General features: G+C 46.4%; 1 protein-coding gene across 5 annotated transcripts in view; it reads left to right on the top strand.

The window, feature by feature from the left end:
• PBX4 (PBX homeobox 4) overlaps positions 1 to 25,580 on the top strand; it is a 53,250-nt gene that overhangs the window by 9,075 nt on the left and 18,595 nt on the right. For all 5 annotated transcript variants that reach the window (XM_042978707.1, XM_042978704.1, XM_042978706.1 and 2 more), the window contains exon 2: positions 10,119 to 10,192. In XM_042978707.1, the coding sequence (XP_042834641.1) occupies positions 10,119 to 10,192 (74 nt within the window). The remainder of the gene's footprint in view (positions 1 to 10,118; positions 10,193 to 25,580) is intronic.

The raw sequence follows: 25,580 nt of genomic DNA, 5'->3' as shown, positions 1-25,580 counted from the left end.
AAGTAGAATTTCAGAGTTGAAGTTTTTCTTTTCATCAATCTTAAGGTTCATTAGATCCCACCCACTTAGTGACAGCACTCTCTTCTTAGCCTGCTTGTAGGTTTTAGCTTTGCTCTTAGGATTAACATGCTTAGCTTGGCTTGGTCTAGTGCCAAAGGAAAGTCTTGCTGTCTTTGGAGTACTTTCCCTAAGAGTTGAATTTTGTTGGTTTAAAAAAAATTTTTTTTTAACGTTTTATTTGTTTTTGAGACAGAGAGAGACAGAGCATGAACGGGGGAGGGGCAGAGAGAGAGGGAGACACAGAATCGGAAGCAGGCTCCAGGCTCTGAGCCATCAGCCCAGAGCCCGACGCGGGGCTCGAACTCACGGACCGCGAGATCGTGACCTGAGCCGAAGTCGGACGCCCAACCGACTGAGCCACCCAGGTGCCCCGAATTTTGTTGGTTTTAAAACAATTTCCTAAAAGCTATCTAAAATCTAGGGTCACAGCAAAATCCCTTTTGAAGTGGTTTTATTAAAGCAACATGCAGAATATTTTAGAAAAGTTTCACAGGGGCACCCGGGTGGATCAGTTGGTTAAGCGTCTAATTTTGGCTGGGGTCATGATCTCATGGTTCATGAGTTCAAGCCCTGTGTCAGGCTCTGGGCTGACACCTCAGAGCCTGGAGCCTACTTGAGATTCTGTGTCTCCCTCTCTCTCTGCCTCTCCCCCACTCATGTTCTCTCTCTCTCTCTCTCTCTCTCCCCCTCAAAAATAAATAAAGGTTAAAATTTTTAAAAAATAAATAAAGGGAATGGAGCAGGGGAGGAGTAAGGAATCCAGGATGGGACAGGCCACCCATCAGAGTCTTGCACGTAAAAGAGGAGTAGGACTTCCCCAAGTACAGAGGAGGGAGAGGGTCAAAGAGAAGCTGGTGAAGAGCCTTGAATGCCTTGCTAAGGGGCTAGAATTTATTAAAGCAGGCAGTGAGAAGTCACACCACCTTTTTGAGCAGGGGAGAGACCAGAAGTTGTGGTTTTGAGTAAGAAATTTAGCAGTAGTATTGATTATAACCAGTCCAGGGACAAATTAAGAAATAAGGACATTATAATGAGCTTTTCACAGACTTAAATTTATTCATTTTAAAGGTCATTCCTTTATTCAAGTTCTGCAGATTGTTTTCTTGTGTCATGTGAAAGAATTCCGCCCCCCCTTTTTTAGTGCCAAAACTAGCTCCTGATCCAAGGTTTCATTTTGCTAAATTACTGTAATAATTTCCATGGTTGACCTTGGATATCCATATATAATCTCAACCCCGACTCATCTAACCATTTTTGGTTTTTTGCTTTTGTGTTTGCTTTTAGAGTGACCTTTACCAGTGATTGATGGCTTCCGTTAATGGATTGATTTTTCCCAATTTCACTGTTACAGAGAACCTTATTTTGAAATGCTGGCCTCTGAGTCCTGGGCTGCTGTTCCTTCCTGGAACTTGGGACCCTCTGTGAATTTCTAGGCTTTCCATCGAAGTTCTATTAAGAATTCATGTCTTCTAATTTTTTAAAAAAAAAATTAATGTTTATTTATTTTTGAGAGAGCGTGCGAGCGGGAGAGTGGCAGAGAGAGAGGAAGACACAGAATCCGAAGCGGGCTTCAGGCTCTGAGCTGTCAGCACAGAGCCCTACGTGGGGCTCAAACTCACGAACTGTGAGATCATGACTTGAGCCGAAGTTGGATGCTGAACCAACTGAGCCACCCATGTACCCCATCATGTCTTCTAATTTTTGTTCTGTACCTAGGTCTGTCTCTGGGAGGTACATAATATTGTTGACTGTTTTTGTCAGCTGAACAAATCTTTCTAGAAATGAGAATAATTAAGGAGATCTGATTCCATCTTTGGTTAAGGCATTAGAATCATTATTGCTCTCAGGGAAGATTTTTCAAGAAGTATCCTGTTCTATGAAGAAGAATATATCTCAGTATATCTTTAAATCTCAATAAATCTTTAAATTCCCTGGTAATTTAAAATGATACCTTGTTAAGGAAAGTAGATTGTTCCATAATTTGGAAAAGTAAAAGTAAGTTCCAGCTAAAATTAGGAGCTATAATATACTGGTAGTAGAATCCAGAATGTGGCTTATGTTCTTTTCATTTCCATGTTCCTTTCTCCTGATATAGTGACCAGCATATAGTTGTTCCAAAGTCCTATAAATATTGAATAAATGAGGTTAGAGAGGATAAACCTCTGTGCTTTCATTTTCTGGAGTGATTCTTATATGACTCAGTTTTGCTATAGATTTCTTAGCATTGGTTTTAAAAGGATATTCACAGTGTTGCTTTGTTTTAATTTAGTTTAGAAAGAGCCTCAAAAGTATCTTTACTTATTTTTTTAACACTTATTCATTTTTTTTTTGAGAGAGAGAGAGACAGGGTGGGGGAGGGGCAGAGAGAGAGGGAGGCACAGAATCTGAAGCAGGGTCCAGGCTGTCAGCACAGAGCCTGATGCAGGGCTTGATCCCACAAACCATGAGATCATGACCTGAGTCGAAGTCAGATGCTTAACTGACTGAGCCACCCAGGCGCCCCCCTAGTGGTAATTTTTAAAGGATTTTTGAAGTTTATTTATTTATTTTGAGAGAGAGAAGGCAAGTGAGTCAGGGAGGAGCAGAGAGAGAGAGACGGAGATAGAGAGTCTCAAGCAGGCTCTGTGCTGTCAGCACAGACCCCAGTGCGAGGCTTGAACTCACGAACTGTGAGATCATGACCTGAGCTGAAGTCAGATACTTAACCAACTGAGCCACCCAGGTGCCTCCTCTCTTTTTTTTAAAGAATTTTTTAAAAGTAAGCCTAGCGGTTTGAAACAACATAACATTTGCGATCTCAGTTTCCATGGGTCAGGAATCTGGGCACAGCTGAGCTGGGACCTCTGCTCAGGGTCTCCCAAGGCTATAGTCAAGATGCTGGCTGGGCTGTGGTCCTATCTGGAGCTTAGGGTTCTCTTCCATCTTGTGGGATTGTTGGCAGAGTTCAGTTCCTTGCAGTTATGGGACTGAGGTTCCTGTTCTCTTGCTAGCTGACAGCTGGGGCTACCTGTAGTTCTGCCACCAGCTCTCACCACATGGCAGCTGGCTTCAGGGCCCACAGGTGATGCTGTCTAGTCCGCTTAGATGGAGCTGTAGATAATGTAACATAAGCATGGGAAAGACTCTCATCATCTTTGCCACTTTGCAAGTCACAGGTTCTGCCCGAACAAGGAAAGAGGATTATACTCATTGGGAGTCACCTTCAGAATGTCCATCACATAAGTTCATCCCCTTTGGTAATGCTGTGAATGTGCTGGACTGTCCCCACTTTATTTACATCGTCATTGATGGTTTGCTGTCAGCTGCTTGATCACCTCTAGGCCAAGATCATGCCCAAAGCTTAGACATTTGTTTACTTTTCATAATAAACCACAAAAACTCCTGTGAAATACTTTGAGTGCATTATAGGTACTTTAGGGGTGCCTGCCTGGGTGGCTCAGTCAGTTGAGCCGTCTGACTTTGGCTCAGGTCATGATCTTGTGGTTCATGAGTTCAAGCCCCACGTTGGGGGTACACCTCAGAGCCTGGAGCCTGCTTCAGATTTTGTGTGTCTCTTTCTCTGCCCCTGCCCCGCCCCCTCAAAAATAAACATTAAAAAAAAATTTTTTTTAAGTTACTTTATACCTGTATCTGCAATACGATATTTTATTAAGCAGAAAACTGAGCTGGGGATAAACATTCCTGAAGTTCCCTTTAGGAAGCAGAACGGCTGACTTCATTTTCTTTCCTCGCATTTTTAGAATTACATTTACAGAAGATAACAAGCTGTAGCTGGAATCCATTTCATTAATGGTACTACTGCCTCTATAGAAGGAAAACATTCCAGGCTGAATATCCTGTGTGATCAGTTACCGTGCACTGCATAAGAAAGATTAATATTTGGGTTTAGATTTGCAGAAGATCAAATCTCAACCCCCACAAACATTTTCATATTTGAGGTTCAGAGACGGGGACCTGATTCCTGCACCCCAACTCTAGCCTTTTGAAAGGCATCCCACGGGGAGGGGGAGGATGCGTGGTGAATTTGGAAGGCACCTAGAAACAAGGAGGCTCCTGTAGACTGACGATGTAGGGAGCTGTGGCAGATGTCTGGCCTTCCTCGTAGCGTTCATCATATTTGACTTCAGTCATGAAGTTACCAATTTTCAGGTACACTATCCAGCCTTGGCAGTGTCTTTTAATAATGGGTACTTAGATGATAGCATTACGAGATTTAAAGTCACAATAACAGCAAATGTTAAAATAGATGGCACGGTACTTCCTCAGAGTTCGCAGAAGTTTTGACACATGGACACACCATTACAATTACAATTATGCTCACTCTCTTGTGTTATCACGTTCTCCCTCTAGACTGGCTGTTTGGTGTCTAAGCATGTGCAAGTGTCTCCTGTCTTTAACAACAAAGAACAACAACCAAAAACGTCCCTTGACTGTCCCCCGCATCTTGATTTGTAGCTGGGAATTTGTTTTATTTTTTTATTATTGTTTTTAATGTTTTATCCATTTATGAGACAGAGAGAGACGGAGCATGAGCAGGGGAGGGGCAGAGAGAGAGAGGGAGACACAGAAGCCGAAGCAGGCTCCGGGCTCCGAGCTGTCAGCACAGAGCCTGACGCGGGCTCGAACTCACAGACCGTGAGATCATGACCTGAGCCGAAGTCGGACGCTCAACCGACTGAGCCACCCAGGCGCCCCAGGGATTTGTTTTAATTAGTCAAGGTAAGATGACAGACATAGAGACAACTTTGAAAGAAGTTTATTACTTACAGTTCCCCAGGGGAGGAGGCAGGGCCATACTGGGAAGCACCCAAGTCCGTCAGGAGAAAGAAGGAGTGCAGGGAAAGCATGGCTCAGAATCTTTAGTGTGATTTCCAAGGGAAGGAATGGGCAAACCAGGGCAGGTGAGTTTGAGCAAGTTTAAGATTGGGCAGTGTAAATACTTCTGGCAGGCTCTGGGCGATAGCGGTCGCTAATTGTTAGCTGGCCATCTGGAAATTTAGGGCAGGAGAAGTATTGGCCGGTGCTGAGAGGTAGATAAAGAAGGTGGTTACGCATATGGGCTTAGGATTTGGATTTGTAGGAAAGGCATGCTCTCAGGCAAGCTGTTTGGTATATCTGGAATTAGCTAGTGCTGGGAGGGACAGTTTCTCCCGGCCCCAGGATGTCAAAGCATCATAAAATACAGAGGAAAAACAAAACATACTACACACCTTTTCTTTAAACACCTCCTGCATTTCTTGACTCTCTTTTATTTGAGGTTGCTGCTTCTACTTCCTCTTCTCCACCCATTCTCTCCCAACCTTCTCCCTCTGCTGAGTCATCGATGACCTCCTTGTGGCTAAATCCAAGGTCTCTTCTGGATTCTTCTGTTGCTTTGCCTCTTAGAAGTATTTCTCACAGATTGCTCTTTTCTCCTGGAAACTGTTTTTCTTGGTTCCTCCTCACTGGCAATTCGGTCCCTGTCTTTTCTGCAGGCTTTTCTCTGCTTGACTTATAGAAGTCCACGGGCCTGGGTCTGGGGCATGGACTCCTTTCTATCTACCCCTTATGATGCTTTCCTCAAATCTTGTGGCTTAAAGTGCCACCTCTATGCCCAGGACTCCCCATCTTTATATTGCTTATCTCCAACCTTGAGGCCATGTCCATGTGCCTGGCTACCTATCTGATACCTCCTCTTGGGTAGCTCCTAGCAATCTCAAGTGTAACCCGATCAAAGCACAGCTCTGCTTTCCAGACCCTTCTTCCCTAAACCTGCTGCCTTCCAGTCTCCCCTGTGGCAGTTAATGGTGTCTCCTTTCATGCAAAAGCTAGTAGTAGTTATCCTTGAATCTCCTCTTTCCCCCAATCCCACACCAGTTTATCAGGAGGTCCTGTTGATTTCATTGCTGTAGTCAGAGACCTACCTATTTTTTTTAAAGTAGTCTCCATGCCCAACATGGGGCTCAAACTCAGGACGCCCAGATCGAGTTGCATGCTTCACTGACTGAGCCAGCCAGGCAGCCCAAGATCTATCTGCTTTTTATGTCTAGTACCATAATTAAACTAAGCCAGCAGTATTTCTGGACTATTCCAGCTGTAGTAGCCTTCAGACTAGCATTCCACCCCTTGCCTTCCATTCTGGTCTCAGAGCAGCCACGGTGATCTTTTAAAAATGCAGTTCACTTGAAGATAGGCAATAGATCGATGGAATAGAGTTGAAAATGCAGGAATAAACCTATATATATATATATATATATATATATATATATATATATAGCCAATTGATTTTCTACAAGGGTGCTAAGACCATTGAGTGGGGAAGGAATGGTGTCTTCAACAAATGGTCTGGAAAAGTGGATCTGCACATGGAAAATAATTAATTTGATGGGGTCAGTCATAAGTACCTGACTTCGGATCGGGCCATGATTTCATGGTTTGTGGGTTTGAGCCCCCTACTGGGGTCTGCTCTGACAGCTCCAAGTCTGCTTCAGATTCTCTATCTCCCTCTCTCTCAGCTCCTCTCTCTCTCCCAAAAGTAAATAAAAAAAAAAAAAAAATAGGAATGCATTTGAATCCTTACCTAACACCGTATACAAAAATGAAATGGATCAAATACCTAAGTAAGAGCTAACCCTGTAAAACTCTTAGAAGAAAACATAGGCATAAATCTTCATAACCTTGAATTAAGTAACATTTTTTTAGATATGCCTAAAGCACAAGCAACAAAGTAATAGATAAGTTGGATTTCACTAAATGAAAAACTTTTGTGCTTCAAATGACACTATCAAGAAAGTAAAAAGACAACTCACAGAATGGGAGAAAAAACTTGCAAATCATATATTAAGAGTCTAGTATCCAGAAAATATAAAGAACTCATACAACTCAACAATAAAAAAGACATCACCCAATTAAAGAATGAGCAAAGAATTTGAATAGGTATTTCCCCAAAAAAGAATGGCCGATGAACACCTGAAAAGATGCTCGATGTCAATAGTCTTTAGAGAAATATAAATCAAAACCGTAATGAGATACTGCCTCACACCCACTGGTGTGGCTATAGTAAAAAAGACAATAATGAGTTTGGGTGAGGTTGCGGAGAAATTAGAATCTTAATTAGTTGCTGATGAGAATGGAAAATGGTGCAGCCACTTTATAAAATTTTGTCATTTCCTCGCGGCACCTGAGTAGATCTGTCGGTTAAGTGTCCAGCTCTTTTTTTTTTTTTTTTAACGTTTGTTTATTTTTGAGAGAGAACACGCGAGAGTGGGGGGAGCAGAGAGAAAGGGGGACAGAGGATCCAAAGTGGGCTCTGTGCTGACAGCAGGAGCCTGACATGGGCCTTGAACTGTGAGATCGTGACCCGAGCTGAAGTCAGACGCTTAACCGCCTGAGCCACCCAGGCACCCCTAAGTGTCCAACTCTTGATTTTGGCTCATGGTTCGTGATCGAGCCCTGCATCAGGCCCTGCACTTGACAGCATAGAGTCTGCTTGAGATTCTCTTTCTCCCCTTCTCTCTGCCCCTCCCCTGCTCTCTCTCTCAAAAATAAAAAAATAAACATTAAAAAAAAAAGTTTGGCATTTCTTCAAGAGGTTAAACAGAGTTACCATATGACTTAGCGATTCTCCCTAGACACACGGTCACATAAAAACTTACGCATGAATGTTCATAGCAGAATTATTCATAACAGCCAAAAGTGGAAACAACCCAAGAGTGCATCAATTGATAAATGGACAAACGAAAGTTATTCATACAATGGAATATTATTTGGCCTTAAAAAGGGATGAAGCACTGATACACAAAAACTTGGAAGAACCATGAAAACATGCTATGGGAAAGGCAGATAAGGTCCCATACTCTGTGATTCCATTTATATGAAATGTCCAGGAGACATTTGTCCAGAGACAAACCTATAGAGACCAAAAGATTGGTGGTTGCTGGGTGGGAGGAGAGGAGAATGGGGAATGACTGCTAATGGGAACAGGATTTCTTCAGGGGGGTGGTGACAGTGTTGTGGAAATAGACAGTGGTGATGATTAAACATTGTGAATTTCCGAAAAGCCACTAAATTGTATTTATTTTTTTTAATGTTTGTTTGTTTTTGAGAGAGACGGAGACTGAGTGTGAGCCGGGAGGGGCAGAGAGAGAGGGGGAGACACAGAATCCTAAGCAGGCTCCAGCCTCCGAGCTGTCAGCACAGAGCCTGACACGGGGCTCGAACTCACGAACAGTGAGATCATGACCTGAGCTGAAGTCGGACGCCTAACTGACTGAGCCACTCAGGCACCCCAAAACTTTTTTTTTAATGTTTATTTTTGAAAGGGGAGAGAGAGAGAGAGAGAGAGAGGGAGACAAAGAATCCGAAGCAAGCTCCAGACTCTGAGCTGTCAGCACAGAGCCCGATGCGGGGCTTCAACTCACAAGCTGTGAGATCATGACCTGAGCTGAAGTCGGGCCGCCTTCCTTCTGGAGGCCACAGGGGAAGAGTCCATTTCCCTGCCTTTTCCAGCTTGTTGAAGCCACCTGCATTTCTTGGCTTGCAGTTTTCTTCCTCTGTCTTCGGAGCCAACAGCATAGTGTCTCTGACTCCGTGTCACTGTATCTCTCTCTGAACACAGCTAGAAGAGGTTGTCCACTTTTAAGGACTTGTATGATTAGATCGGGCCCATCTGGGTAATCCAGGCTAATCTCCCCATCTCAAGGTCCTTAACCTTAATCACAGCCACAGAGTTCTTTTTCCAGTGTAACATATTCTGAGGATTAGCACATGGACATCTTTGGAAGCCATTCTTCTGCCAAACCACCATTCCCATCACCAGGAACAAAAGCCAGAGTAGTTCCCCTGACTGACAAGTCTCTTCTAGGTGACTCCCCCTTGCCTAACTTCACCTCCTGGCTCTCTCCCTCACCCCTTACTCTACAGCATCCTGGTCTCTTAAAAAGCCAAGCGTGTTCTCACTTAGCCTTTGCACTGGCTGGTTCCTCAATCTAAATTATTACTCTCTTCAGCCTCTCGTTTCCTGCCTGACTTCTTGTCATTCTGATCTCAGCATTGAGGTCACATCAGAGACATTCAAACTCCTTCTACCCATCACTCTAGTTTGTTGCCACAATGCACCTGCCGTGGCTCGTGGTTATCTCGTTTGTGTGTGCGTTTGGTGTCTCTCCCTCCCTCCCTCTTAACTGCCACGTGGGTAGGAACCTCATGTGTCTGTGTCTGTGACACTGGAATGGTGTATGGCACATAGAGGCTGCTCAGTAAACACCTACTAAGTTAACATCTCAGGACACTGGGGTAGGATGGCTGGAATTTCTGCTTATGCATCAAAGTGCCATGACAGGGCAATAGTGTGAACACAGCTTTGAAATCACTGGATCTTGAAAGTTCATAGGGTTGTTTTTGTTTTTGTTTTTTTTTTTATGTTTATTTTGAGAGAGAGAGAGCACAGCAGGGGAGAGGGGCAGAGAGATAGGGAGAGACAGAGAATCCCAAGCAGGCTCCGTGCACCACACTGAGCCTGACATGGGGCCCGATCCCATAACAGTGAGATCATGACCTGAGCCGAAATCAAGAGTCGGATGCTTAACCTACCGAGCCACCCACGTGCCCCAAAAGTTCGTAGTCCTTGACAAGTTATTTGCATTATTTAAATTTGCATTGTTTAAAATTTTTCATGGAGGGGCACCTGAGTGGCTCAGGCGGTTGAGTGTCCGACTTCGGCTCAGGTCACAATCTTGAGTTTGAGTTCAAGCCCCACGTCAGGCTCACTGCTGCCAGCACAGAGCCTGCTTCAGGTCCTCTGTCCCCTCTGTCTCTGTCCCTTCCTCACTTGTGCTCTCTCTCTCAAAAATAAATAAACATTAAAAAAAAAAACACACATGTAAAGGAAATGTTTTGAATATTTGTGTATTGCTCCATTGGAATTTTACAAAATGGAAGTCATAGGAAATGCTTTTGTACTGTCACTTCGTAAGAGCAATTTTCAACAGAACCGGCAGGGTCAATATGAAAGATCTTTACTTTCCTGAACAGGATGACTCTTCTGTCTCTCACACTCTCTTCTGTTGTTTCTCTTTCAGAAAGCATGCTCTGAATTGCCATCGGATGAAGCCTGCTCTCTTCAGTGTGCTCTGTGAGATCAAGGAAAAGACAGGTAGGCCATTGAGAAGACTTTTTTTTTTTTTTTTTTTTTTTTTGTGGATCTGGGACCATGACAATCATGCACCCTCTGATCTGGTCCTGACGCGGCCTGACGCATGTCGTGGGCCATCTTGCCTGTCACGTCTCTCTCTGGCAGTAGACGGTCCAGATGCGTCCTTTCTGTCTCATCAGTGCCCTGCTTTTTGATGTATCCGTGTATCGCATGGATTAATTTTGCAGTTTGTAACTGGAGAAATACTGTTGCCAATGAGTAACGAGCAGCTGCATTGTTCTTAAGGAAGACCTAAGAGGCACTGTGGCATTCCATTGTTTTGGAAAAGGAAAAGATGAGGGGCACCTGGGTGGCTCAGTCTGTTAAACACCCAACTCTTGATCTCAGCTCAGGCCACGATCTCACGGTTTGTGGGTTTGAGCCCTTGGTCGGGCTCTGTGCTGACAGTGCAGAGCCTGCTTGGGATCCTCCGTCTCCCGTTGTATCTGCCCTTCCCCTACTCACGCTCTCAAAATAAAAAAAGTTTTTTAAAGAAAAGATGATAGATTTAGAAAAGTAGAATACTAATGAGATTATTTGTTTTTGTTTTTTAATGTTTATTATTTTTTGAGAGAGAGACAGAAACAGAGCAAGCAGGGGAGGGACAGAGAGAGAGGGAGACACAGAGTTGGACGCAGGCTCCAGGCTCTGAGCTGTCAGCACAGAGCCTGACGCGGGGCTCGAACTCACAGACTGTGAGATCGTGACCTGAGCTGAAGCCAGCTGCCCAACTGCCTGAGCCACCCAGGCGCCCCTGATTTTAGTTGTTTTAAGTATTCAAAGTAATCCCCACGGAAGTCTTCTGCCACTGCCAATCCTTTTGTTAAAAAAAAAAAAGAAACATTTTATTTCGAATTAATTTTAGATTTGCAGAAAAGTTGAAAAATGGCAAGAGAGTTTCTCCTATACCCTTTTCCCAGCCTCCTCTAGCACAGTAGGACCGTAGCACAGTGATCAAAACCAGGACATTAACCTTGGTACAGTGTTCTTGCACTGACCAACAGACTGTATTCGGATTTCCCCAGCCTTTGCCCTGATGCCTTTTCTCTGGTCCACCCTCCCACGTTGCATTTAGTCATCCTGTCTCCTTAGTCTCCTTTGATCTGTGATGGTCCTCAGTCTTTATCATCTACAACCTTCACACTCTGGTTGAGAACTGCTCAGTCATTTGGTGGGACTGACATTGGTGGGGAACCCTATTAGTTCAAAGAAATACTTCATGGGGCACCTGGGTGGTTCAATTGGTTAGGCATCCGACTTCAGCTCAGGTCATGATCTCACGGTTCATGAGTTTAAGCCCTGCATCAGGCTCTGTGCTGACAGCTCAGAGCCTGGAAACTGCCTCGGATTCTGTGTCTCCTTCTCTCTCTGCCCCTCCCCTGCTCATGCTCTGTTTCTGTCTCTCTCTCTCTCTAATATAATTAAACATTAAAAAAAATTAGGGGCACCTGGGTGGCTTAGTTGGTTAAGCGTCCAACTTCAGCTCAGGTCATGATCTCACAGTTCGTGAGTTCGAGCCTCGCAACAGGCTTTGTGCTGACAGCTCAGAGCCTGGACCTTGCTTCAGATTCTGTGTGTCCCTCTCTCTCTGACCCACCCTACTGTGCTCTATCTCTCTGTCTCTCAAAAATGAATAAACGTTAAAAAAAAAAAATTTGAATAGGGATGCCTGGGTGGCTCAGTCGGTTAAGCGTCTGACTTCCTTCATGATCTCACAGTTCGTGGGTTTGAGCCCTGCGTCAGGCTCTGTGCTGACAGCTCAGAGTCTGGAGCCTGCTTCGGGTTCTGTGTTTCCCTGTCTCTCTGCCCCTTACGGGCCCATCTCTCCTTCAAAAATAAATGGACATTAAAATTTTTTTTAATTAAACAAAACAAAACAAATATTTCATGATGGATCTTCATGGTATTGCTACCAACCCAGGTAATAGTCAACGGTTTCTCTGTTGTCTTTACCACCACTTTCCTTTTTCATAAAAGCCAGCCTGTGCTATGTTTCATCCCTGATTCCTTTACCTTTGAGTGCACTTTGTAACCCAGAAGCTATTATTCTGCTTGGCTTACAAGGCCCTTGTACTTTGAGTGGCCTCCATTTGTTCTCATAGGTTGCTTGTGTGTGTTTAACTTTTTATTTTGAAATAATCACAGATTTACAGAAATGTTCCCAGAACAGTGCAAATGTATTTTCTTCCTGCACTGTTGCGGAATAAGTGGCTGCCACGATGCCCTGTGACCCCTGCACACTTACCTGAGTGTGTTTCCAATGAATAAGACATCCTCCTGTTTCCCCCCAGGACATCCCTTAGAGTCAGGGAATGACATTGATAACGCCACTAGCATAGAATCCTCAGACCTTATTTAAGCTTTTCAGTTGTCCCAATAGTGTCCTTTATAGAAAAGGATGCAGGCCAGGATCTCATGTTACATATCATGTCACTTTGGTCTTTTTCCATTTGGAACAAGCCTGTTTTTCCTTGGCTTTCATGACCTTGACCATCTGGAAGATCACAGGCAGACCCCTCCATTTGGGTTGATCTGATGTTTCCTCACAATTAGATTTCTGCTCCCGGTATCCTCAGTACTTTTACTTATTGTTTTTTAGGTTTTATTTTTGAGACAGCACAAGTGGGGGAGGGGGAGAGAGAGGGGGACAGAGGGTCCCAAGCAGGCTCTGCGCTGACAGCAGCAAGCCAGCGTGGGGCTTAAACTCATGAACTGTGAGACCATGACCTGAGCCAAAGTCGGACGCTCAACCGACCGAGCCACCCAGGCGCCCCAGTACTTTTACATATTCAATCAGTTGTTCCTTGCCCCCCATGTATACCCAGTCCTCCTCCCAAACATGGACCCCTTTTCACCCCTCAGTCCCCACCACAAAAACAATTTTTAAAAGTAACTCCATCAACCATGATGTCAGCAAGCTTTAGTTCTTGATGATGTTTATTCTGTCTGTGGGGTGCTGGAACTGAACAGGAAACCAGTTCTTGGGAGGTGTGCAGTCTGGGCACATCTTTTTTGCTCTGTCTGATTCTGTACGTGTGGACATGAGGGCAGCTGTCCGTCACCTTCCAACTCTGCAGTTTCAGGAGAAAAAGACAGGACTGATACCTACTGCCACCAGGACAAGCTGAGGTGTCCGTTTTAAACCATGCTATCACCTGTCCCATCCTTCCAGTCTGCAGAGGTCATGCTTGGGGCTTTCGACTTTACCCTAGGCTGAGTCCCAAGGAGGCCATGGGGCTCAGAGCGTAAGCCACACACATCAGATCTGGGCATTCTTCAGAAAATCAGGCTTCCTTTCCACCAACTGGCTCAAACATTGGGGTGCGTCATGCATTTTGGGACATGGTTGCACGTGAATGGGGCAGCCCTGCTCAACCTGGGAAAGTGCAAGCTATCTGCAGTTGCCACGAGCCGGGCTCCACATGGTCTGGCTGAATTGTCAAGTTCAGTGTGGCCAAATCTCTCTTCTCATGATTAGGAAGTGCAGCCATGGGATCACTGTGCGTCCAACATGTGAGTGGCAGGAAAGTAAACAAGATCTCAGTTCTGCTTCAGCTTCTCCCAACCTTGTGACAGGAACGACCCAGTATTAGCCCAAAGAAAACTGTTCAGTGTCCTGATGCCGCACACTGGCACCAGTGGGTCACCACGTTATTGGTGATCCTGAGAGCCAGGCCTTCTGGGACTCCTCCTGCAGGGACAGAGCATGACTGTTTCTTGGTTTAACCCACATTCCTCACATTCCCCTCTGGCTGAAGTCTGCAAGAGGCCTTTAAGGTAAAGACAAAAACTGTGCAGAGCATTTGTTTATTTACTTTTTTTTATTAATATATTTTTAATGTTTATTTATTCTTGAGAGAGAGGGAGAAAGAGCATGAGCAGGAGAGGGTCAGAGAGAGAGGGAGACACAGAATCTGAAGCAGGCTCCAGGCCCTGAGCTGCCAGCACAGAGCCTGACGCGGGGCTCGAACTCATGACCTGGGATCATGACCTGAGCGGAACTCAGACGCTTGACTGACTGAGCCACCCAGGCGCCACTTGTGCAGAGCGTTTAAAGCCCAGTAGGCATCGATGGAGTATGGGTTGCAGTCAGTCAGCTCTGAGCTTCCTGGCATTATCTCCTGAACCTTCTAGCAGCTCAGGGCAGACGCTGACTCTCCTCTTGTTTTATGGATGATCAGAGTGAACCTCTGGAGAGAACAGGTCGCACCCCAGTAACCCACAGCCGGGCTGTGTGCCACCCTTCCACACCCTGTCCTGACTCAGAAAGGGAACCCGTCCTGTGCCTCACAGCCTGCACCTACCAGTTCCAAGTGCCGTCTGTGCATCGCTGCTCTCACTGCGTCCATGATGCTCTGGGGCTTTGCCATCTGTCTCCTCCAGTGAGCGCAGGGCCTAGGATGTGCTGCGTTCTAGGACTGTCCTTAGGTTTTTGTTGAATGGAGAACTGTTCCTGGTGACTGATACCTATGAATTGAAATCCTTTTCATCCTGTTCATTTTATGAGGTTCGGGAAGATTGAGTGCCTGGGGCCTGACTTCGTATCATCCTGAAGAGAAAGCCATCCTCTGTGTAAACCCTGTGTTGGCAGACATTCCTGGAAGCACTGCCTCACTTCCTCACTGCCTCCCACTGTCTCCTCTGGCCCGTGGGAGGGACGCTGGCACATCTTCCAGGTCAGGGGTGTCTGGGTGTCCCTCCCTGCAGAGGCCTCTGAACACCAGCAACACCCTAGGAGTGTGCCCTCCTTCCCGAATCCTTCCCTTGAGACAGCCGTTGTTCTTGGTGTCGAGGGGAGCTGTCCTAAGAGAACAAAATAAACCGTATTTAGAGAATTTTGAATTTAGCCAAGAGGACCAAATACTAGCCCAGTCCCTTTCCTGAAACCCTTGGGGCTAGATGCTTTACAGAATTCAGAGTTGTTTGGATTTTAGGCACCGTCGTGTTGATGACTTCTGGGGCAGAGCCTGCATTCCAAAGGTGACATTTAGCACCAGACAAGAACATTCTTACACCCTGGTTGGGTCAGGCTTTGCCTCCAAGTGAACTCGAGTGCCAACTTCTATAAAAGCATTTGGATCTTGGATGACGGAGGGGCGGGCAACTTAGACCCCGTGTGCACAGGAAGTGCCCTGAAAAGCCACCTGGAATGCTGGGCGGTTCACTCAGAGGGGCCTGTTTTATCTTCTCAGTGCTGTCACTGTCCCCCGTGCTGGTCTCAAGCGCACGTCTATACCTTGGTCAGTTCTTACTGTCTGCTGAGGAATGAGAAGTCCCAGAGACCCGGCTCGGCCAGACTTGCTTTGGGCCAAGGAACCCTCTCTGTGTTGCAAGAGCACACACAGCTGCCTTTCAGAGCAGTAAATGGAAATAACACATAACATAAGGGAACTCGCTGTTATTTCCTGACCACTGTTCATTGGCCTGGCTAGGAGCTGTCAGGCTCAAGTAACCCAGCAGGTTTTATTTTGTTTATTGTTTTGTTTTGTTTTGTTTTAATGTTTATTTATTTTTGAGAGAGAGCAAGCGGGGCAGGGGCAGAGAGATGGGGACAGAGGATCCAAAGCAGGCTCTGCGTTGACGGCAGCAAGCCCAACGCAGGGCTCGAACTCACAAATGAACTCGCGAACCGTGAGATCATGACCTGAGCCGAAGTTGGATACTCAACCGACTGAGCCGCCCAGGCGCCCCCAACCCAGGAGGTTTTTTTTACCTTTGTTCCCCTTCCTCATCACCTAGTCAGGTCTGTTGCAATTGTGCAAATTCATGATCTGTAGGTCCAGCCTTATGGTTGGGTTTATCCCAACAATAATTATTCTTTAGGCCATTATCCATTACGCTCTAGTGTGACTTCATCTGGAACTCCAATCCCTTTTCTGATTGGCTGTACCCGAGGCTGAGTCTCATGTACGTTTCCTTACAGCTGTGCTAAGAGTGGATCTCCTAGAGCTGGGGAGTTACTTGGAGTGTCCTTTTCTGGTCCCCCAGTTTCAGGGTGACTTGTGAATCAAGCCTCTGATTTCTTTTTTGAATTTTTAAAGCTTATTTATTTATTTTGAGAGACAGAGATAGTGCAAGCAGGGGAAGGGCAGAGGGAGAGGGAGAGAGAGAATCCCAAGCAGGCTCTGCGCGGTCAGCACAGAGCTGGATGTGGGGCTCGAACTCATGAACCGTGAGATCAAGACCTGAGCCGAAACCAAGAGTCAGATGCTTAACCCACTGAGCCACCCAGGCGCCCCACCTCTGATATTTTTTTTAAAGTAAGCTCTATGCCCAACATGGGGCTTAAACTCACAACTGCATGTTCTACCAACTGAGCCAGCCAGGCGCCCCTGGCCTCTGATTCTAATCAGCCTGTCTCTTGGGTGCTGCTATAGACCAGAGCTGTGGTCCTTCCCATGCACCAGCCTCTTACAGCAGGGAGCTATATACATTTGAATTAATTCAAATTAAATATAATTAAAGAAGGCATTCCTCAGCCATACTGGCCGCATTTCAAGTGCTCAGTAGCCACATGTGGCTGGTGGCTCTCATTAGACAGCATAAGTCTAAAATAGTGGAAAGTTCTATTGGACAGATAGGTGACTAGTATATACAAATATATAAATATACACATCAAGGGTTATGAAAAAAAAAAAACAGTGTCCATGATGACAATGTGGACGAGCCTTGGAAACTTTACGCTCAGTGAGAGAAGCCAGACACAAAGACCATATATTGTATGATTCCATTTATATGAAATATCCAGAATAGGCAGGAAGAGATTAGCAGCTGCCAGGAGCTCAGGGGCAGGGGAGCAGGGAATGACTGCTAATGAGGGCAGAGTTTCTTTTTGAAGTGATGAAGATGTTAGGTAGTGGTGATGGCTACACAACCTTATGAATGTACTGAAGAGCACTAAATTATTCACTTATTTTATTTTTTTAAGTAGGCTTTATGCCCAGTGGAGAATCCAATGCGGGGCTTGAACTCACAACTCTGAGATCAAGACCTGAACTGAGATCAAGAGTCAGATGCTTAACTGACGGAGCCACCCGGGCGTCCCAGACTTGTTCACTTTATTTATTTATTTTTGTTAAAGTTTATTTATTTATTTTGAGAGACAGAGACAGAGAGAGAGAGAGCGATCAGGGGAGGGGCTGAGAGAAAGGAGATAAAGAATCCCAAGCAGGATCTGCACTGTCAACGCAAATGCGGGGCTCGAACTCACGAACCGTGAGATCGTGACCTGAGCTGAAACCAAGAGTCAGATGCTTAACCGACTGAGCCACCCAGGCGCCCCAAATTGCTCACTTTAATTGGGTGGGTGCAGTTGGTTAAGCATCCGACTTCGGCTCAGGTCATGATCTCACAGGTCCCGCACTGGGCTCTGTGCTGACAGTGTAGCGCCTGGAGCCTGCTTAGGATTCTGTGTCTCCCTCCCCTCTCTGCCCCTCCCTTGCTCATGCTCTCTCTCTCTCTCTCTCTCTCTCTCTCTCTCTCTCTCTCAAAATAAATAAATACTAAAAAAAAATTTTTTTTTATGGGTGGATCGTATGTCACATGAATTCCATCTCTGTAAAGCTGTTATAAAAACAGCTTGGGGCACCTGTTTGCCTCAGTCAATGGAATATGTAACTCTTGATCTCGGGGTTGTAGGTTTGAGCCCCACAGTGGGTGTGGAAATTATTTAAAAATAATAAAAATCTTAAAAAACAAACAACCAGCTCAGGAACTAAAGCGTTTTGATTGCTGGTGCACCTACAATAAAGAATGAGCCAGGAGCTTTAAAACCTTATGTAAAGACACAGATTCTTGTGAAACAGCACTTACCTACAGAATCTTTTACCCTGTTCAGGTGTTTTCTTAGGGCGTGGCCATTGACTAAAATGATCTTGTGGTTTTGTTTCTGGTTTGTTTCCTGTTCCCGACTTGGAACGCCAGCCCCTAAAAGCACAGGCGTGCCCACAGTGCAGCCCAGTCCTGTCAGGGTCTTGGCTCAGAGTAGCTATCAGTAAACGTGGTGATGGCATGAGAATGACCAATCTTTTTTGACAGAAAATACTCCTTTATAAATACTTAGAACTTGCTTAACATCAGTTCCTGGGATAATTCCCTTTAGGGTAATTAGGGCATTGGCTGGTCTGAAAACCTGATTCCAGTCTGGAAAATTGGATAGGACTTGGTTGATGTGTGGGCTGGTCACCTCCCTACACAGGACACGGCAAAATAAAGGTCACAGCTTGGGTGACGGTAGCCCAGCTTTGGAATTTTCTAGGCCTTTCCCAATGGCTCACATTGTTCAGTTAGGGTTGGAGCATTTCTTTGGATGGGAAATGAGATCATTGGGGTGCCTTGGTCGCTCAGTCGGTTGAGCATCCGACTCTTGATTTTGGCTCAGATCATGATCCCAGGGTTGTGGGATCAGGCCCCATGTCAGGCTCTGTGCTGAGCGTGGACCCTGCCTAAGATTCTCATTCTCTCTCTCTCCCTCTACCCCTCCCCCCCCCCCCACTCGCACACTCTCTCTCCTTAGAATAAAATAATAGGGGCACCTGGGTGGCTCAGTCCATTAAGTGTCCGACTCTTGATTTTGGCTCAGGTCATGACCTCATAGTTTGTGACATCGAGCCTCACATAGGGTTCTGTGCTCACAGTACTGAGATGGCTTGGGATTCTCTTTCTCCCTCTCTCTCTGCCCCTCCCCCCTCATGTTCCTTCTCTCTTTCTCGCTCTTTCTCAAAATAAACTTAAAAAAATAATAAAATGATAAAAAGATGAAATTGTTTAATGTAGACGGAAATCATCAGTGTTTTTTTAGCTGTTGGCTGTTAAATGTTCTCAAAGCCTTGTCATTATAGGAGAGCATGGACCAATTTTCTACACCTTTTACCTGGCCGCGTTGTATATTACAGCATTTTGCTGTCTTTTCCTTTTGCCTGTTGCCACATGCAACGAAGACAAACCTAAATAAGCTGCATATCATTTTTACTTCATATAGCAGTTTATTACAGAACTGCAGAGTTTTAATAAATGCATAAATATAGTGAAATGAAAATTAATTTGCATATTTGGTTGAGGTTTAAGCACTTAGGTTGCAATGTATTTAAAAAAATTTTTTTAACGTTTATTTATTTTTGAGACAGAGAGAGACAGAGCATGAGCAGGGGAGGGGCAGAGAGACAGGGAGACACAGAACGCGAAGCAGGCTCCAGGCTCTGAGCTGTCAGCACCGGGGCTCGAACTCACGGACCGTGAGATCATGACCAGAGCCAAAGTCAGATGCCCAACCGACTGAGCCACCCAGGTGCCCTGGTTGTGATGTATGTTAATTAAAGATTCATTAGAAACGGTGGGAATTTGCATAACGTACTTCCTCAATTTGGTAACTATCTGGTGTGCGTGGCAGTCATGATTTCAGATGAGTGTTTGTTAAAGGGATATTCTCCATAAGGTCCTATAAGACTGAGAAAGTTCAGGGACTTACAACAAGGATTTATCTCGAGTGCTGCTTAAATGAGCTGCCCTAGGATACATTGCCTGACAAGTAAATGCAGGCAGGTCTCAACACCAACAGGCTGTGTTTGAAAGTGTCCTCACTTAGAGTGAAGAAGTCAGGGCCATTATCCCCAGGAAATAAGAATATAAAAGGGCCCTTGGTAGAGTAGTGTGAGGGGCAAACTGTGCCAGATGGTCAGAATGCCATTGTTCAATGAAGAACCAACCTGGAGTTTGGTTTGGGGTGGGATGGAGGATGACAAGGACATTGGTGGTGAGTCCCTGGGCCATGGCAGGGACACAGGGACATCCTTCAGCCTTTGAATTGGTCACATCTCCCATCCTTACCTTGCCTATCTGTCCCTCCCAGACTCCTGGTCTCATCCTCTCCACCGGCACCTGAGGACAGAGCCGAGGAGAGGCCTCCTTGCCCGTGTCTGACTTGAAGGAGTGCTTCTAAGGGGTCCCCAGTAAGTCCAAGTGTGCTTTGTGGTCTGACAGGATGTTTGTTAGCAGCTTAAGGAGGGTTCTTTCTATTCATGGTTTGCTAAGGTTGCTTTTTTTAAAGATTTTATTTTGGGGGTGCCTGGGTGACTCAGTTGGTTGAATGTCTGACTCTTGATTTCAGCTCAGGTCATGATCCCAGGGTCATGGGATCGAGCCCCACGTCGGGCTCTGCACTGGGCATGGAGCCTGCTTGGGGTTCTCTCTCCCTCTCTCCCTCTCCCTCTCCCTCTCCCTCTCTCTCTCTTTCTCTTTCTCTGTCTCTCTCTCTCTCTTCTTCTGCTCCTCTACCCCACTCTCTCTCTTGCTCAAAAAAAAAAAGAAAGAATAATAATAATAAAGGGTTTATTTTTAAGCAATCTCTCCACCCAATGTGGGGTGAGATCAAGAGTCACATGCTCCGCCAGCTGAGCCAAAACGAGGCCACCCCAGTTTGCCAAGGGTTTTTATCATTAGTAAGTATTGTTTAAGTTGATTTTTTTTTCTTTTTGTATCTTTTGAGTTATTTCCCTCCTTTAGGTTGCTGTGATGATTTACATTGGTAGATTTTCATTTACACTGATTATTTACACGGATACAGTTTGAAAGCACCCGGATGCAGAGGTAAAGCTTCTTGGCTCTGATTCGTATATTTCTGCATGTACATGGACATGGATGCTGCTGGCTTCAGGTTGCTGGTCATTTAGTCAGACATCTGGCTATCTGTACATGAATGAGGCTGGGTCGTGACTTCCTTATGAGCTCCTGTCTTGAGGTCTCCATAGAGTGAGTGTGGCTTCTCCTGGGTCTCTTCTCCGAAGCAGTTTGTTGAAGGAAAGGGGGTCTGTCTTCCTGGAGAGCCTGGTAGCCATAAAATGGCCTGGTAGCCTGGGGGGAGAGATTTCTTCGCACAAGTTCCTATTTCTGGAACGTGATTCTGTGAAGCCAGGCATGTTCCAAGGAGCAGACAGGACAGTGATGGCCTTTAGCGAGCTGGGTAGTTTCACACAACCATAATCGAGGCAGACGTACAGCCTCAGGGCTGTGGCCTCTACACCTCGACCGGGTGGGCCTCTACCTGCCTGATGGCACACCTTCCCTTCCTTGCTGGGAAGGGGTCTGAGAGGGCAGGCAGAGCTCGGTGTTCCTGGCCAGGCTGGAGCTGAGTGGGTGAGGGGAGCAAGCAGCAACGGAGAAGGTCGGGAGCTTCTCAGGGCCGGATTCGGAAGGGTGTGGGGGGCTCGGGTTCTCTAAGAAGAGTCAGGCCACCTCCTGCTCTCGCCGCTCACCTTCCTTCAGTGTGTGGGTGTGTTCTCAAGATTCTGGGGCTCAAGACCGTAACCCTGACGTCCCAACACCAGGCTTGGGCTTTCTTTCATCAAAAGTCTCCTCAGAAAGCCGTTCGGTTGCCGCCTCTCTCTTGGCTTTCGTGCATCTTTCAGTTACACATTGTCGGCTTCAGCCGGCCAGCCGGCGGGCGGTGGAGACCCCACTGTGTGGGAGTGGGGGGCAGGCTTCTGAGGGTCTAGGGCCCTTCCCATTGAGGGCAGCAGGGAGGAGGCCCGCATCCTGGCAGGCTCCAGGTCAGGCCTGTCCTGTGTCACCCCATCCCATCGGGTGCTCAGGGAGAGCTGTGGCCATTTACGCATTTATACGTTTACAGGGTGACACAGTCACAGCCATGCGGTCAGGCCAGTTAGGGGCATCGGCGGCCTCTGGGGCTCAGCTCATGGGTTAGACTGCCTCCCACAGGGGTATGGGTCCCGGAGACGGCTCTGCCCAGACTCCCACCCTGGCCCGGGAGGAAGCTGCAACACGGTTTTGCTGCCAAGCCAGAGCACTCCTGAATGGGCGAAGGGCTGGGCAAGCAGTATGGGGGCGTCAGGGTGAAGGAGGCTTCCCCTCTGAGGCTTCCGTCTCCCCCAGCAGCCATATGTTCCATTAAGGAGAGAAAAATAAAAACAACTTGGGATCACGTTCCTGTCTTAGTCTGCTTGGGGTGGCTTAAACAACAGGCATTTATTTTCTCACAATTCTGGAGTCTGGAAGTCCAAGGTCAAGGTGCCAGCTACTTGGTTCCTAGTGAGGGCCACTTCCAGGCCTGCAGACAGCCGCCTTCTTGCCTGTTCCTCAGACTGAGGTTGGGGGAATGGGAGGGCTCTCTTCCTCTTCTCAGAAGGCCACAGGCCTAGGATGAGAGCATCCTCATTACACTCTTACAACCTCATTCAATTTTTTTTTAAGCTTTATTTATTTATTTATTTATTTATTTATTTATTTATTTATTTTGAGAGTGAGAGTGAGAAAGAGAGAGGGCGCAGGCAGAGAGACAGAGAGATAGAATCCCAAGCAGGCTCTGCAGTGCGGGCCTCACGAACCCTGAGACCATGACTTGAGTTGGATGCTTCGCCGACTGAGCCACCCAGACACCCCCCAACCTCGTTCAATCTTAATTACCTCCTCACAGGTCTTGTCTCCAAATACAGTCACACTGGAGTTAGGGCTTCAACATGTGAACTAGGGCTTAAACACAGTTCAGTCCATAGCAGTTCCATATTATTTCTTTAAAAAACAAACAAAATGTGTTGATACTCACAGTTTTCATTGTTTGGTTCACTAGGGTTTTTATCACCTTCAGGAAGTTGGGAACAGAGGGAAATCTGGCAATTGGCTGGGGGGGTGTTGGGGGGCTTTATTTTAGGTCCTACCTCCTCTTCTAAGTTCCTCTGACAGACAGTGTCCCTGAGCTAAGCTCCTGGTCCCCGAGGCCTCCCAGGCACCAGTGGAGGGCCCTTGAGGGAGCTGAGAAGTAGTCTGAGATGCTCTGGAACAGGCTACGGGAATGATCTTGCTGTAATTGACGGTAATGAGTAACTAATGACCCTAATTAGGCCCGTTGCGGTGCCCTGGGAGGACAGACGCTTGGTGCTGAGGGAGAGACAGAGCTGCACTGGAGGGGCAGCTGACGAAGGGCACAGGGCACTTTGCAAGCAGGTAAAGTGACAGCCAGACACATGTACTCTGCACAGCCATGTCCGCAGCTATAATTGGCAGTGGTGACCAAAGCGCGGGGTAACTTTTTTTTTTTTTTTTTGGTTTTGCTTTTACTCATTTGCAAAAATTATCGGCCTTAAAGAAATAAAGCTTGTAGTGTGTGATTGCTTACCAAAACAGCACCTCAAGGCGTATGCATGGTTAATACCACAAGGCCTGAGGTGTGACAGGCATGTTGTCTCCTTATTCATGGACATCTAGGTGCTTTCAGTTTTTCAAAAGTACAAATGGTGTAGGTAGAGTATACACCTGTAGGTGTCAGTGTTCCTGTAGGACACATTCTCAGAATAGTAATTTGGAGATCAAAGGATATGTCCTTTTTCTTTTTTTTTTTTTTAATTTTTTTAATGTTTATTTATTTTTGACAGAGAGAGAGAGAGTGTGAACAGGGGAGGGGCAGAGAGAGAGAGAGAGAGAGAGAGAGAGAGACACACAGAATCCAAAGCAGGCTCCAGGCTCTGAGCTGTCAGCACAGAGCCCGACGCAGGGCTCAAACCCACAAACCATGAGATCATGACCTGAGCCAAAGTCAGATGCTTAACCGACTGAGCCACCCAGGCGCCCCATCTATAGGTATGTATTGATGCAGTCGTTTTTGAAGCTGAGTTTTGAAATGCTGGTTAACATTGAAAAAGCACATTGAAAAGCGCCTGGGTGGCTCAGTCAGTTAAGCATCTGACTTCGGCTCAGGTCATGATCTCACGGTTTGTGGGTTTGAGCCCCGCTTCGGGCTCTGTGCTGACAGCTGAGAGCTTGGAACCTGCTTCATGTTCTGTGTCTCCCTCTCTCTCTGCCCCTCCACCCCCTTCAAAAAAATAAACAAACATTAAAAATACATACCTATAGATAGATGTGAGAAAAGGCTTGGGTATTCTCTATAATTTGATAATTTTCATTTGAGAACAGCAAGCACCATGTTTTTGGTGTATTTTTAAAAATCTTCAGCACCTGGTGTGGTACCCAGCTTGTGATGGGCTCTTAGATGCTTGCTGTTGGGTAGATAAAAGAACATGAGAAAGATTGCCACACTCCCTGGATCAGCCCAGAGTCACACATACACGTGTGTGCACACACACACATTTACCCTCACGTGCGCCCACACCTCTGCGTGCACACACACGCCTTCACTAAACCTCATGCTCCAACCCTGTCCGCTCTTTTCCCTAATTCAGTTGAAGTCATAATGGAAGAGGTGGAGATAGCCTCTCCACCATGGACGCCAGGACATGCTGGGGGTCCCCTGGGGAAGGATCGGGCCTTGTGTGTTCCTCTTGGCCCACTCCCGATCCCCCTACCTGGGCCACGGGCACTCAGGGAGGAGCTGCGAAATAAACACGAGACAAGAGTAGTGTCCATCGTGCTAACAAAGGGTGGTGTGCAGGGCCCAGCAGAGGAAAAGTTCACAAAGGTGAGTCTGGAGAGACGTCAGGCAAGTCCATGAGTGCCTGGTGTCAGATTCCAGATTTTACCTGTGGATGCCAGGGAGTTGTGGAGGTCTTCAAACCAAAGACTGGCACGATGAACACCGTGTTTGAAGGTGGTCAGCTTGCAGGTGTGCACGATGGATGGGACAGAGAGAGGGATTTTCTCAGCAGATCGTGGAGGGCAGGGGAGGGGTCAGCACAGCAGGGCCCAGGAATGGCATTAAGGGAGGGGATGGATGGTGAGTTGATTGAGGAGGTGGAGTCCATAGGATTTGAAAAGGGACTGAGCAGGAGGGCCTCCATTATCTACTCTGGGCAAGGAGAGGTGAGGCGGGGAGGGGGGCAGGGCCTGTACAAAGACCAGGCAGTGCAGGTTAACTCTGCAAGAACCAGATGGTGGGTGTGTGCAGCCCTGTGAGCCCTGTCCTGGTTGAGCCCAGGAACTAAAATTCACCTCTGGTGCCTCTTGAACATCAAGTAAGATTATGAGAGAATTGGGTCTCCACTTCTCTAGTGGGGAACCGATGAAGGTGTCACTTTCCCCTCCGTGCTTTCAGAAAGCCCCCCACTGCAACCCAGTGGGACTGAGTAGATGGCAAGCGTCCCCACACATGAGGGACATTCCTACAAGGATATCTTCTGAGCTCTTTATGTTTTCACAAGTAAATTTTAGGCAGAAAAGTTTAATCCTTTATGCAGGGAACAGGAGAGGGACAGTGATATGTAAATAAATATGACAGGGCTTGACTTCTTTCTTATTTGAGGGATTAAGTCAGTAGTTGATAGTATTAAAAGAGCCAGTTCCCAAGAAAACACTTTAATTTTTTTTAACATTTATTTATTTTTGAGACAGAAAGAGTGTGAGAGAGGGAGGGGCAGAGAGAGGGAGACACAGAATCTGAAGCAGGCTC

This window comes from Panthera tigris, chromosome A2 (assembly GCF_018350195.1).
Source record: "Panthera tigris isolate Pti1 chromosome A2, P.tigris_Pti1_mat1.1, whole genome shotgun sequence".
In the NCBI taxonomy this organism is placed as follows: domain Eukaryota; kingdom Metazoa; phylum Chordata; class Mammalia; order Carnivora; family Felidae; genus Panthera; species Panthera tigris.
Note: the sequence above shows the minus strand (reverse complement) of the source record. Positions and strands in the feature narration are given on the sequence as shown.